General features: G+C 43.4%; 1 protein-coding gene across 1 annotated transcript; it reads left to right on the top strand.

Annotated features, from left to right (window-relative positions):
- Positions 1-3,353: 3,353 nt before the first annotated feature.
- Selenos (selenoprotein S) lies at positions 3,354-14,254 on the top strand. Its single transcript, NM_001256848.1, has 6 exons — positions 3,354-3,493; positions 4,064-4,198; positions 7,117-7,223; positions 10,685-10,774; positions 10,929-11,007; positions 13,341-14,254. The coding sequence occupies exons 1-6, from the start codon at positions 3,418-3,420 to the stop codon at positions 13,424-13,426; spliced, it is 573 nt and encodes a 190-aa protein (NP_001243777.1). The 5' UTR covers positions 3,354-3,417; the 3' UTR covers positions 13,427-14,254.
- Positions 14,255-15,424: the final 1,170 nt, after the last annotated feature.

Raw genomic sequence — 15,424 nt, 5'->3', positions numbered from 1 at the left:
ACTGGATCCACATGATAGAACTGATCTCCATAGTGTGTGTGTGTGTGTGTGTGTGTGTGTGTGTGTGTGTGTGTGTGTGTGTGTGGTGTTTTAGAAGACTTGATGCTCTCAAAATGACTTGGGTTTGATTCTCAGCACCAGCACTGCAGTTCACAATCTTCTGGAACAATTCCAGGGATCCAACACCCTCTTCTGGCCTCCATGAGCACTGCAGGTGTATGGTATAGGCATATGCAGGCAAGACACTTCTTTTAAAGAGTGTCCACAGAAAGAGGCTGAGCCTGATTTATGTTTGAACAGAACTGCCATTTTATTGCCTTCTCTGAGCTCTTAAGCTTCTCATACCCTTAGTCCTATGTAGTTGCTTCTTATCTTGTAAAATAGCAAGTTTTGGCAGTATGCCAGCACTACTGCCACATGATCTACAGGTTTGCATATTTGACTCTGCTCTTTATTTTTAATGTTTTTTATTGCCTTATATTAATTGTATATAACAATGGGTTTCGATACATGTATATAATGTATTTTAATCATACACACACACACACCTGTTACCTTCCTTTGTCCTTAGGATTATTTCCCTCTTCCAAGTTAGCCACTTCTTTTTTGTGTGTTGGACTTAGTGAGTTAGAGTTGGTTATGGGAACATAGGCACCTAACCAATAGCTACACCACTGAAGAAAATGTTTCTTACTCCGCCATTAATTAGTGAAGCCCTAGGGGGTCAGGTAGGCCCCTATTAGCATCTCTCCCTCTCAGTGGTAGGATGTTGAGGAGCCCAGTCTTGTGCAGATCTTGCGACATTGTGATCAACTAGAGTAGCTAGCTTTCTATGCCTAATTCTCCTTGGACAACTAGCTAAACTACTCAGAACTGATAACACTTCTGCTTAGTTGCCATTAACCAAAGCAATCTACCTGGCTAAATGCAGTGGATGGGGAAATTTACCTAACCCTAAAGGAATTGACTATAAGAAGTACCAGGACTGAGAAGTTAAAAAGCTAGGTATTTAGTCTACATAACCAGTAGTGGGAGTTGTTACTATCCACCGTTGTGCTATTTTTTCGAGTAACACCTGAGCTATATAAGTGCTGGATTAAGTGGGGTTCTAGACAGCTACCATTTGATGAAAGGGACAAAAGCAACACACCTGAGATGTAAGGGAACTGGAATAAAAGCTTAGAATCAATGCACTCAATTCAAAATGCACACTGTGGTTCCCAAGAGTAACAAAGCTATATTGGGGGGGGGGGTTGTTTGTTTATTTGGCTTTGTGGTTTTTGAGAAGGGCTAACTATATAGCCCTGGCTTGACTGGAACTCATGGAGATCCACCTGCCTCTATTTCCCATGGTTTTGATTTTTGAAGCAGTCTTACATTGCCCAGTGTGGGCTTCCTATGACACCAAAGATGACCTTACTCCTGATTCTTTTACCTCTGCCTCACAAATGCTGGGATTAGAAGCATTTGCCACTATACTCAGTTTGTGCAGTTCAGGGCTTTAAACCCAAGACTTTGTACATGCTAGGCAAGGAAGCACTTAACCAAACTGAGATACATTCCTAATTTGTATATTTTTAATTCATTATCTTTATGAATTGTTGCTAGTTTCTATTTTATATTACAAAATCCCAAGTGGAAAAGATTTCACTATGACAGTTTCATATATGTGTATCATGTACTTTGATCATATCCACCCCACCATCTGTTTGTTTTTTGAGACAGGGTTTCTCCGTATTGCCCTGGTTCTCCTGGAACTCACTCCATAGATCAGGCTGGCTTTGAACTTAGAGATCCACCTGCCTCTGCCTCCGGAGTGCTGAGATTAAAGGCATGCATCACCAATGCCTGGCATTTTGTTGGTGGTGGGTTTTTTTTTTTTTTTTATTTTTTTCTACCTCCCCTAATGAAACTAAATGTTACTACTTATTTCATCATCATGACTACAGATATTAATGGACTGGGTAAACAGGCAAATTAAGCAACCTCCTCACTCTTAACCAGATGTTTCCCTTGCATTTGTATGACAAAGCCTAAGCAAGTGAAAAATCACCTTAAGCAAAGAGTGATGGTTCAAACTGGGGTTTAGCTCAGAAGTAGATCATAGGGGGCTCAATGATCAACACCCCAAATTTTTACACACAGTGGTCATTTTTTTTACCACTAAGAGGAAACTATTGAGAATATAAAACTAATTCAACAAATTGATGACTAGCTTCATATCTTAACTGATAATATCCAGTCATCAATTTTCTGATTTGTAAAGTCCATTTTCAAAGTGGCTGATAATGCAAAGCAATTTCAGGCTTTTCTCTCTGTCCCATGAACACTAGTCCTTCCATAGGAATCACTGCATTAGTTTATTACTGTAGTAAGGTACTTGACAGATTAATTTTATGAAGCAATGACATTTTGGAGATTCAAAGTCCTCAAAATATGATATAAATTCTGCCAGGGCCCTTTGGCTGTGTCATGTCATAGGAGAGTGCATATAAACCTGGTCTCCTTTTTCCTGGAGAACTCCATACTGACCTCATATAATTTCCCAAAGGTCCAGCTTTTAAACACCTTAGATAAAGTTATTACTCTCTCCCTTCCTTCCTCCCTCCCTCCCTCCCTTCCTTCCTTCCTTTCTTGAGACAGGGTTTCTCTGTGTAGCTTTGATTGTCCTGGAACTAGCACTGTAGACCTGGCCCGCCTCTGACTCACAGAGATCTGCCTGCTCTGCCTCCTGAGTGCTGGGATTAAAGGCATGTGCCACCACCTCCTGTCAGTTGTTGCCTTATTAATCCTATTAACCTAAGACTTTGGAAATTCGATTCCATCAGTTCCATTTCAACTTCTAGCAATCTCCTTTATTGCTTTCCTAATATGTTGCTGGGCAGCATTACAAAAACTGGTAATGTGACACATAGTTAGAGTCTAAGCATGTTGGAATCACTACTACATTAATCCCTTGTGGGATTGTGGTTCCTCAGAAATAATTTGGGGTCAGTTGGAGTATTAAGGTCGCTTTCTTCAAGTTTGTGGAGGGGACCTTTGCTGCAACCCTCAGTGGCCCCGTGACAAGGGCGGGATGCAAATCTCATCCCCAAGAGGCTCTAAATCTCTTGGTCCTTGGTATCCAATCAGCATCAAGCACAAGGTTGGTAGGCAATCAGCGCAAGATCGGTTATCCGCGCTGAGCTGAGTTTGGAGCTCCTCCCCTAAAAGTCAGACGTGCTTCCGCCTGGGCGTCCTCTAGCCCCGCCCCTCCAGTCACACCCACCCAGTGATTGGTCGAGCGTCGAGACAGGTCGAGCCACGATAGGCCAGGATCGCGGCGGCCGTGAGCGCCACGTGTACATAGGGCCGAACCGGAAGCTGCGAGCTGAGAAGCGCGGCGGGCGAGTCGTTGGCAGCTGGCAGCCCGCAGCCATGGAGCACGCCGAGGAACCTCTGTCCGCGCGCCCTGCGCTGGAGACCGAGGGCCTAAGATTCCTACACGTCACAGGTGAGGGGCGGCGGGGCGTGCGGCGGGAGCCGCCATGCTCGGTGGGTCGGCCTCCAGGAGGCTTGGCGTTATCGCCGTGGGCAGGCGGGGACAGCGGGCTAGGCCGGAGCGCTGCTTCCTCGAAGTCGCCCTGGCTGGGCGGGCGCTCGCGGACTTCGTTAGCTAGAGCCTTTAACACCTTCCTTTTGCAGTGACTGGAGTCCTCCGGCCGGCGTTTCGCTCCGCACAACCCTAACCACTGCTGTCTCCTTTACAGAGTGTAGCTCCCGGAGTCTGGATGGTCTTTGATTTCCTGAATCTGATAGACCTGTCCCCCTAGTCCTTCCGAACCCAGCTGCCCTGCCCTGCACCTTCCAGGCTACTCCCGAGTGCCCTGGTGGATGAGAAGTTTGTGTGCCCAGCGATTCCGAAATCTTTCCATTCCTCGCCCAGATAGTAACTACTTAGGAGTCCATTTCCTCAGCTAGTTGTGCAGGTTATGGAGGCAGGAGCTATGATTTATCATTGTTGAGTATTATTGAAAAATGCCATTTTCCGTTTTTGAAACTGGTTTGTTTCTTTTTTTCCCAGTGGGCTCCCTGCTGGCCAGCTACGGCTGGTACATCCTCTTCAGCTGCATCTTTCTCTACATTGTCATCCAGAAACTTGCAGTCCGACTGAGGGCGTTGAGGCAGAGGCAGCTGGACCAAGCTGAGGCTGTTCTGGGTTAGTGTCATGTGATAGAAATGAAGGCACCTGTAGCTTACTTATGTGTGTGGCAACAGTTTATGGCTTTGAGTTTGAAAGATTTATTGAGATAAAGATTTCCCGGTAATGTGTAGCACACTCAGTGCACATCCTGTTTAGTGACTCTTAATTTTAGAGAGGATTAAAATGAAAACCTAACTGTTTCTTTGTGCTCTAGCTACATCCATTAAGGAACCTCTGGAATTATTGTGAGTGACCAGAAACTCGGCATTAGGATTTTGCATTCACTTCATTTTGATTTTTCACTGAAACCTTTCATTTGGTTGTTTAAAACAAACAAACAAACAAAAAAACCTCAAAGGGCGGCCAATTTAGCTAGAAGCTACTTCTGTGGGTGTGTCCAAAAGAAGTGTTGTATTTTATGTTGCAATATAACTAAAATACAGATCACCATTCATCTTGAATTACTATAGTACTGAGATTAGGGAAGAAAGCCTTGATTTACAGCTAGATAAAAATATAAGCTAGGGGCCGGGCATTGGTGGCATACGCCTTTAATCCCTGCACTAGGGAGGTAGAGGCAGGCGGATCTCTGTGAGTTTGAGGCCAGCCTGGTCTCCAGAGCGAGTGCCAGGATAGGCTCCAAAGCTACACAGAGAAACCCTGTCTCGAAAAACAAAAACAAATGTAAACTAGGGTTGGGTATGTGTGGTGATATATTATTTATGACTTATTAAAGCTTCCCTGAGGATTCAGAAAGCAAAGTGAGCTACAAGCTATAGAGGTCAGGCAGTGCTGATACACACCTTTAATCCCAGCAGCCAGAAGGAGATGGTAGTACACACTTTTAATCCCAGGACTCAGGATTAAGAGGTAGACGGATCTCTGTGAGTCCAAGGCTACTCAGATCTACACAAGATTGATCCAGTCAGTCCTAAAGAGAAACAGCTCACACAAAGATGATCCCAGCATTAGGGAGTTATATAAGACAGGAATAGGGTCAATATCAGGCATTCGTTCTCCAGCCAAACTGAGGATGGAGAGACATTGAAGTCTCATGATTCTTCAGGCACACTGAGGAGAGGAGAGGTTACAATCTGAGATTTGGTGGATCCAGGATCACCTTTCAGTATAGTAAAAGCTAGTGCCTGGCTGCTTTGCTTTTCTGATCTTCAGGTTGAAGTTTGAACCCCAATATCAGTCTCTGGGTCCTTTTATTTTTCCTGTTACAGGTATTGTTATTCTTTTTCGCTGCAGCTGTGGATGTAAAGAAAGGAAACTATGGATGAACAACCCATGTGTAGCTTATTGACAGGAAGAGGGGGGGATGATGGGGTTGGATTGTCAGCCAACCGAAGAGGAGACAGAGAGAGAGAGAGTGTTTAGCAGATAGATAGAAAAAGGCCTGTACATAGGGTAACTCCTTCCATCTTCCGGTTTGCTGACAGAAGTTAGATAAATCCCGCAAAACTTCGGGGTCTAGAGTCCCGTTTCAGGGCCAGTGAAACTGGTTCTCTAAGGAATACCTAGGCCATTTTTTGATACTGAGATAAGTGAGTCTGGATGCCTTAACAAATGGCATGAGGTGTAAGGGTTTTAAGTTTTCTAGAAGACATCCCAGTGGAGTGGATGGGTTTATCTCCTTCATTGGTTTATTTCCCATGGGTGAAAAAGTCAAAAACTGGCAAAAGCCCCTCTCCCGAATGCTCATCAGCTCGTGGGGGTGCTGAGGGGGCTCTCAGCCCGATAGACCCTGGGTTTGAATAGGGATTCAGCTATCCCGAAGAACGAAAAGAAAACAGAAGAACCCAACAGTCCCACAGTGGCTAGCCACCAAGGGAGCAAAGAGCTGCTGATGGGGCCACCCATGAGAAATAAGCCAGGAGCAATTGTCAGCAAAGGGGGTCAGTGTGACTGTGAAGATCATGGCTAGGTGCTCCCCCACCTCCAAGAACACCAGAAGAACATCTTCCGGGTTCAGGGAGACATGGTTACGCCTACTGGAAGGGTGTAGCCTTACCGAATAGGGTCCGGTGTTGGATGTAGAGTCCCAGCAAACCGGTGAGCTGGAGTGTGGGTTGTTGACCAGCATGTCAGGGTCCCCTTGTCTTGCCACGAGCCCGCCAGAGGGCCTCGGAGGGGAAAAAGGACAGGGAGAGAGCCTTTCCATGTCCTAGGCGCCAATGTTGAATAACAGTTATGGGGCACACACTGTTAGTCCCAGCACTCAAGAGGCAGAGGTAGGCTGGTCTGTATGAATTTGAGCCCAGTCTACAAAGAGAGTTCTAGACCAGCCAGGGCTGCATAGTGAGACCCTATCTCAAAAAAAAAAAAAAAAAAAAAAAAATCTTGTTTTCTTTTTAAAGTAAGCTGGGGCTGGAGCTGTGACTCCAGTTGGTAGAGTGCTTGACTAGTATACACAAGGCCTGGGGTTTAGTCTCCAGTACCAAATAAAAGTAGGTATAGTGGCAAACTTTTGTTCTCCCACACTGGGTGGTAGAGGCAGGAGGATCGGGAGTTTTAAGTCATTTTGTGCTACATAGTGAGTTTGAGGCTAATTGAGGTCACATGAGACCCCCATCTCAACCAAAAGTAAGTTAAACTGGGGCATTCATGTTCATAATGCTAGTGAAGGACTTTTCTTTGTTGGAACAGGATCTTACACCTCTTTTTGTAGACCTGGGCTAATCAAGTGATAGATAAGATGCAAAAGCCTTCAGCTTTGCTTTGTGGACTGCTGGTCAACCTAGAGATCAGGTGCAAAAGAGATGGCCACATTGCATAGTAGAATCTTGTTCTGGTGGTCTTCGGAGCACTTATTGCTCTACTATGAGTATGCAAGGATATATTTTGTGGTGATTTTCTGACCTTTGAACCTCTATATTTATAGGCTAGTTCATATGGAGCCATACCTAATTTTTTCCCTGCTGTTTTAGAACCTGATGTTGTTGTTAAGCGACAAGAGGCTCTAGCAGCTGCTCGTTTGAGAATGCAGGAAGATCTAAATGCCCAAGTTGAAAAACATAAGGAAAAGCTAAGACAGGTATGAAGTGGGTTGACTTAATAAATGTGGGTTGGGTTTTTTCTTTTCTGTTTTTTCAGGGCCTTGAGCATGCTAGGCAAGGTCTCTGTCACCAATCTACACCTCTACCCCTGATTTTCTCTAGGTACTGCTTTTACCTAGAAGAAGTTCATTTTAAATTGTTCAAGGCTTAGTGATAACAGTCCATAAAATATATTTACTGTTATTTGCAAGCTTATATAGAGCAGGGTTGTGTCTCATTCAATTCAAAATGCATTTTGGAGTCTACCATGTCAACATTGGTGGTATAGAACAAAATATGCTAGTTAGGAACAGATGTGTGAATACATCGCTACAGTGAAAGACAGAACATGAGGATGGTGTTTGTGGGTGAGTGAATGCATGTCTTTGGGTGGATATCAAGAATTAATTTCCTTTAGTTTACTGTAGGTCAGTATTTGCACGGTTTTGAACTGTCAAGGGATAAATACTCTTGAAGAAAGAAATATCTTTTCTTTCTGTCTTGCCTGCAAGTGTTTCCTTATAACAGTATTACTCACCAAAATTGTGTGCCCGGGTCACATGCCATTGGAGCCAGCATAGATACCAGCCTGCCTACCTCCCAAGTGCTGGGATCACAAGTTCCACATTTAGCTTTGTTTGAAGCTGTGTATTGCATGTGACCTGGTTTAGGGATGATGAAGCACACTGCAGTGGGTTTCAGGAAAGCAAGAAAACACAGCATAAGGCTTAGACGATGATTGTATTGGAGGTGTGAACTAGAAGATGGGAATTTTTTATTTATTTTTTTATTTTTTTAAGTCATGGGTTTTCATGGGAGGGAAGGTAGGAAGGAAGGTGAAGGAAGAACCAAGGATTTCTTTGAGCAGTCAGGTGGGTTGGACTGGTCCTAGTGGGAGTAAGACTGCTGTATTAGTTACTTCTGTTGCTATGATGGAATGACAAAAGCAACTGGGGAGAAAGGGTTTATTTTGGTGTACAGTCCCTGGGGGAGGATACAGTCTGTCATGACAGCAGGAGCATGAGGCCAGCCTGGCAGTCAGAAAGCAGACTGATGACATTTCATCCTCACATAAGCAGAGAGGACAGGAAACGGAGCCAGGCTATAAAACCTCAGAATCCACCTCCAAGAGCATACTTCCTCCAGCAAGGCTGCCCCTCCTAAAGATTCCACTGCATTCGCAAACATTGCCATCAGCTGGAGACCAAGTTCATTCAGATCGTATTTGCACACCAGCATTCAGCTGATCTGTCATCGAAACAACTGCTTTCCAGTTTCAGTCCAGAAGTTTTCAGAGCCTGTCTCATCTCCACAAAAAGAACCCTCTACCAGCTTTGAGGCACCAGAGAATTTGGTCTCAAAGAGTTTTTAGTCTCCGTTGTGCCACTGAGGCACATGCCTTTCTGCCACAGTTGGCAGCTTCTCATATTTTTGCCTGGCCATCCCTTTGGGTCTGGTCATCCCAGCTTGGCTGGGACCCAGAAGGAAAGGACATAATAAGACATAAACATACATCCTGCCTCCTAAGGCACTTGTTCCAATAGCAGCCTTCAATATTTATGTAAGTTAGTTGCCCATCTTCACCAGCCTGATTTTAAAGTTAATAATTAAAAACCTGTGGTATAGAAGTTTGTTCTATGGAAATTAAGTCTCCACTGTCCCTACTCCTTACCTACTGCCTAAATATCCCATGTAATGTTAAATTTTTTTTTAGGTATTTTTGCAGATAGATTTTATCCAATATTTTATGAGCATATTGAATGGTTCTCTTTGAATAGAAATGGCATTAGTATGTGCATGTTTTTTCAAATGCCCCTCATATCTTTCTGGCTTATGGTTAGCTTAGATCTCTTAAAGGTAATGCTTGAATATATCTGCTATATATATATTCATTTTGGATTTTTTAAATTATTATTTGTGTGTGAGTGCAGGCATGTCCATGCCATGGTGTGCAGTTGGATATTAGAGGACAACATATAGTAGTCACTCTCTTCTTCCACTCCGAGTTCTGGGGCTCAAATAGGTCATTAAGCTTGTTTGCTTGTTCAGCAAGCATTTTGCCTGCTGAGCCATCTCACTAAACCCCACTCTCCACCCCACTTTGTTTTTGATTTTGCTATGATGGATCAGACATTCTTTTGTTGGTTTTTTTGAGGCATAGGTTCTCATGAAGCCCTGGCTAGCCTAGTAGTCTACCTCTGCCTCCCTAAAGCTGGGGATTGTGGGATTACAGGTATGCACCACCATGCCCAGCTCAGTTAGATGTTCTTGATGTAACTAAAAGTATAAAGCAACCTTTATGTTAAGTGGTTCTTTCTGAATTTCCTGTACTTACAAGCGCTGGAAGCTTGAAGGGACAGGTTTGACAAGAGATGTGCATACCATGGAGAAATTTGCAGAATATGTGCTTTTAATGCATCTCATCACACGTCCCTATGATATCACTATTTAGTAGGATCAGAATGGACTGCATTGGGTTTGAATTCCTTTGGAAATAGAGAGATTGCATGCTCCTAATATGCATGCTCACTACAATGCTTGGCTGCTTGAAAAAAAAAAAAAAAAAAAAAGGCTACTGTTGATGGAATAGGAAGCAGAAGCAAATACCTTCTGCTTGTGTTAGGTCCACATGTGTTGGGTCCATACCTACCACATGTGTTGGGTCCACACCTACCACAGGTTTCTCAGGCACTCATTGCTAAGTGTGATTTTTTTCTGAGGTGATTCATTTCCCTTATGTTCCCATAGTGCTTAACTTTCTAATGCACTTGGCAGCCTGTTGTCCTATGATCCAGTGCCCGAGGCAGAAGGACTAAGTGGCACAGTCAGGTGATAAAACAGGGCTGCCAGCCACACACACCCATTCCAGGTCATTTCTTCTGCATTGCCAGAATGGACTGATAAGGGTGGGTTGAAATAATGGAACCATTGTTTCTTTTTTCATACTTTTTTAAAACTTTGTTTTTATTTTATATGCATTGGTGTTTTGCTGCAGGTATGGGTGGGGATGCCAGATCCCCTGGAACTGGAGTTGCAGTTATGGGTTGTCATGTGGGTACTGGGGATTGAAATCAGGTCCTCTGGACGAGAAGTCAGTGCTCTTAACTGCTGAGTCATCTCTCCAGCCCCTTCCATACTTTTTAATAAAGGTTTTATGAGATAGGGTCTCACTGTGTAGGCCGGGCTGGCTTCAAATTTAGTCTTCTCTCATCTTCCTGAGTGCCAGGGTTACAGGTGTGTACCATAATGCCCAGCCTTACACAGCCACTTTATTATTATTATTATTATTATTATTATTATTATTATTATTATTATTATTATTCAAGGAATAAATAAAAGTGAAGAAGTGTTTTTAAAGATGTTTGAATTAAAAATTCTCAATGAGCATTTTCTTTGAGAACAGTAGGAGCTTATGAGTGTTTCCTATCTGTGTTTCCTTGTGTGTGTGATTCTTTCTTAGCTTGAAGAAGAGAAAAGGAGGCAGAAGATTGAGATGTGGGACAGCATGCAGGAAGGCAGAAGTTACAGAAGAAACACAGGAAGGCCACAGGTAACTGGAATTGATGGCAATTAGCAGTGTAGAATGATGGGGCTTGGACTGGTTTTGTGGTTTTGTAAATTGAACCCAAGCATGGCATATTGAGCTATATCCCTAGCCCTGAGTAGAATATATTGATTTCTTAAACTTGTGTATGTTCAAACAGGAAGAAGATGGTCCCGGGCCTTCTACTTCATCTGTCACCCCCAAAAGAAAATCTGATAAAAAGCCTTTGCGGGGAGGTGGTAAGAACCTGGCAATGTGAAACATTTAGAAATGTTAACACTTACAAGATCTATTGTCTTTTTATCTGTACTTTGTGTGTATATGTGGTGTGTGCGAGCTTCACTATGCCAGTGCATGCGTCCATGCTCGTACATAGAGGCCAGAGGGTGTTAGGTGTCTTGTTCTATAATTTCCACCTTATTCCCTGAGACAAGGTCTCTCCCTTGTCCTGGAGCTATTTTGGCAGCTGGGAAGCCTCAGCAGTCCTATCTCTAACCTAAACAAACAAACAAACAAACACTGAGCTTACAAGTGTGAGTGTCACTATGCCTGGCTTTATGCACGGAGGTTTGCGCTCTTGTCCTTGTTCTTGCTCAGGTCCTTTTTCCCCACTGAGCATGGAACGTATACTTGTAATCCTCGTACTTGGGCAGCTGAAGCAAGATTGTCCAGGAGGAGACCAGCCTAGTCTGCATAGTGAAAAAAAAGTCTCTCTGTTTCTATGTCCCCAAGTTGAGGACTGTAGAGATAAGGCAGGCAGATTGAGAGTTCTCTGTGGCTGTTCACTGAGCAATTAGGATGATTGTGCTTGGATGCGGTGTTCTTTCCTGTTCCTGAGATAGCACTGTGACAGGAAAGGAGAACCAGGATGAGAGCAGTCTGTCTGACAGAGCAGTGTCTAGAGACATTCTGTGTCTGTCTGGTTAACAGTGCTGCCCTATTTCCTATGATTAACTTCCTCAAGATATAGACAGATGTTCACTCAGCCTTTTTCTGTGTTAACATGACTAGACACTCTGGGTGACACCATAGCAGCATGTCGTCATTTTGTCCCTGAGGGATTTCACATATCTTGAGAAGATGGGACGCATGAACAGTGAAGTTCGCAATCTTTTGTGATTCAGGCTGAGTCTGAGGCAATGGAACATTAGTGTTATGTATTTCATCTGTTCCCCTCCAGAGCTAATTACTCTCATCAGGGCTCACCTGGCACACTTCAGTTTGTACATGGTTTGTTGTGCTGTCCAGTAGTCCTGAGCTAGAGCCAGCCTAAACAGCCTGGCTTTGCAAATGAGGAAACTGACTCAGGGTGAGATTTCATGGTGAGCAAAGAGCAGAACCGACCCATATAAGGCTGACTCGAGCCTGGAGCATTCGGCAAAGACCCAGTTATCCATATTGGCTGTGAGGATCTGGTGTGGGAGGGAGACATGGAAAAAGGATGTAGGTGACCCAGTTCTGACTACTAGAAGTGGAAATTTCCATTCTAGTTGTTTGGTTTGGTTTTTGTTCATTTTTGAGACAAAGTCTTAAGGCCTAGGCGGCTGGCCTCCATCTGAGTATGTTGCCAAGGGTGACCTTGACCCCTTGATACTCTTGCTGCCTCTTCCCAAGGACTGAGATCACAGGACTAGACCATCACACCCTTTTAAAATGTTCTGCTTTGCTTTTGTTTTGTTTTTGAGACAAGGTCTCAAATTCTAGCCTAGGCTGTTTTAGAAACCACAGTGTAGCCAAAGCTGGCCTTATGCAAGGTCTTCAACCTCCTGAGTTGAACTAAAAGTGTAAACCCCCACATCTGGCCATTTAATTGTTTTTAAAAGTCCATTTTCTGCAGCTTCAAAAGCCTGTATTTAAATGTGTGCTTTCTTTTAAGCACTATGATTAGTATAGGGTAAAAGGTTCAAACCCATTTACATGTTTGAAAACCTACCCAAACCCTCCAGTCCCTGAGCATGAAATCCACCAATCCCTGGGCTCAAGCCAAGCTCAGGGCTTGAAATCTCACCAGTCCCTACCCTGAAAAACTCCTCCCCAAGAAATCCTGTATAAACTTGCCTCATGCTCAGTTCTGTACTGCTTTTTTTTATCTGAGCAGAGGCAGCCACATTCTGTGTCTCTCCCAATAAATCTCTTGTGTGAGGTTTGTTGTGTGGTGTGACTTTGTACTGTTCCTTGGCTTCCGACTGCCAAAGATGCCTTTCCCCTTAGAGACACAGCATTTCTACACAGGAAACCTTTCATCTCAGAGCTGAAACACTTCCACTGGGGAAGCCTTTCCCCTCAGAGCTGTTCCACTTAGAATTGAAGGCTTCGTATAATTAGATCAGGCTATCTTGGGTAATTTCTGACTGTTTTGCATGCCTCTCAAGTACGGGGATTAAAGGCTGCACCATAGCTATCTCCACCTTACTTTTTTTATATAATGGCTAAAGTCCCTTGGAAATGGCCATGAAGATGGAATCTATATCTTTGCAGGGATTTACATGCTAGATTTGTAGCTATAGTTTTAATATAAAATGTTTCCTTATCTCCAGCCATCAAAATGGTTTTGTTTCCTTTTCAATTCCAGGTTATAACCCTCTGACTGGTGAAGGGGGTGGAACCTGCTCCTGGAGACCTGGACGCAGGGGCCCATCATCTGGTGGATGAAGCTAAGACTCTTGTTAGTGTCACTTGACATTAGCAAGATGAACCCTTAACCCTCAACTCAATTGCCTTACGCACACTTTCACAGTGACTAGCCAAGGGAGAGGTGGGCTTATTTACATTCTTAACTATCTGTATTTTAAGGGCTTTGGTTAGTATGAGATATAGACATTGCCATTAGGTCCACACTCTATTTAGAGATGAAACAGCCATTAATTTCATGGCTTCTTGCTAGTTGGTAGGTGAAGGCCTCTTGCTGTTCAGCAGACTTTCTAAAGGAGGCCTAGTGATGATCTTTTGGGGTAGAAGTCCTTGCTGATAGGACAGTCTCTGTGACAGGATGCGTTGAATGATGTCTTCCTTATAAATGGTGAGCCCACCAGTGAGGATTACTGATGTAAACAGTTGATGGGGTTTGCTTCTGTATATTTATTTTTATGTACAGAACTTTGTAAAAAAAGGAAAAAATACTTGAAAAGTAACATTTTTAGCATCTTTATTAAACTCAAGGAAATTTCTTTGTGAGCTTGACTTTGTCTATCAGGCATTAAACAGCTTTTTGTCATTCAGTTTCCAATTATTTTACTGATTTTTTTTTCATGGCTACAGCTGTAGCCATGGCAGTAACAGATAGTCTCAGTGACTTTAAGACGGACTCCTTGGGGTTTAGTTGCTACATTAGTAGGATAAAGAAATAGCACAGCGTGCTATGGTGGTATGTGCCTATATCACCACACTGGAGCCTGAGGATAACTGCAAATTTGAGGCCAGGCTCATCAAAGCTATATAGTGAGACTGCCTAAGGAAACCCAAGTACACTGTAATAAACTGCTAAAAGGAAAACAGATAGACATGGTGGTACTTGCCTGTAAATATTTCAGACACCAGAGGGTTGCCAGACTGGCTTAGGTAGCAAAACCCTATCTCAAACCTAACAACAAAGCCTTTCTTGAGCTGCCAAGACTTCCTTTATGCATATGGCTCATTTGTCCTTGAGAGGACCTGCTGGGGATTTTCTGCAAGACTGCTGGTTATGTATGTGTGTGTCACAGTTTGATTTTTTTGTTTGTTTTTGTTTTGTTTGTTTTGTTTTAAGACAGGTTCTTCATACGTAGACTTGGCTGTTCTGTGGCTCACTTTGTAGACCAAGCTGACCTTGAACTCAGAGATCTGCCAGCCTCTGCCTCCTGAGTGTTACTGGTATATAAATAATGAGTTTTAGTGTAATAGTTTGGAAAAGCATTTACCATGTGGTATCTGCAGACCTGGTTAATACTGTGCCTGTGAAGCATGTAGTTTGATTTCTAGGAACTGAAGCTTAGAGGAGTTAAATAATTTGCTCAGTGCTAATCAGTGTAGTCTGTTTCATCCTTGGGTTCCTGTCACCCAAAACCTGAGCTAATCAAGGTGTGGGTAGCTTAATTCAGCTAAAGAAACAACTACTCTGTGGAAATTATGTGTGACAAATTGAGGGCAGTAAGCACCCAGATGGGTATCGTGGCATCACTCAAGACCTGCCTGCTTTAGAAAGAAGGAATTGAGGGCAGGAGTATAAAGGTCAAAACCCACGCCTCGAGTGGAAGAATGGACTGAGCCAGTCATAAAACCTCTTTGAAGCTGGGTGGTAGTGATACACACCTTTAATCCCAGTACTTAGGTGTTGTGAAATATTAGTTGAAGATGTGTTTGTTACATTTGTTTATGCTGTAGAATATTTGTTTTGTGATGCATTTTTTTTCTCTAAGACGGTGTTTCTCTGTAGCTTTGGAGGCTGTCTTAGAGTTAGCTCAGTAGACCAAGCTGGCCTTGAACTCCCAGAGATCTGTCTGCCTCTGCCTCCCAAGTACTGGGACTAAGGGCGTGTGCTACCACGGCTTGTGTAGCATTCTTTTATTTTGCATGTGTTTAACTCTGTGATGCTATGTTACTATGCCTACCCAAAACACCTGATTGGTATACAAAGAAACTGAATGGCCAATAGGGAGGTAGGAGAGAGAAATGGGTGGG

This window comes from Cricetulus griseus, chromosome 3 (genome assembly GCF_003668045.3).
Source record: "Cricetulus griseus strain 17A/GY chromosome 3, alternate assembly CriGri-PICRH-1.0, whole genome shotgun sequence".
Lineage (NCBI taxonomy): Eukaryota > Metazoa > Chordata > Mammalia > Rodentia > Cricetidae > Cricetulus > Cricetulus griseus.
This window is presented reverse-complemented; position numbering and strand designations above follow the sequence as displayed.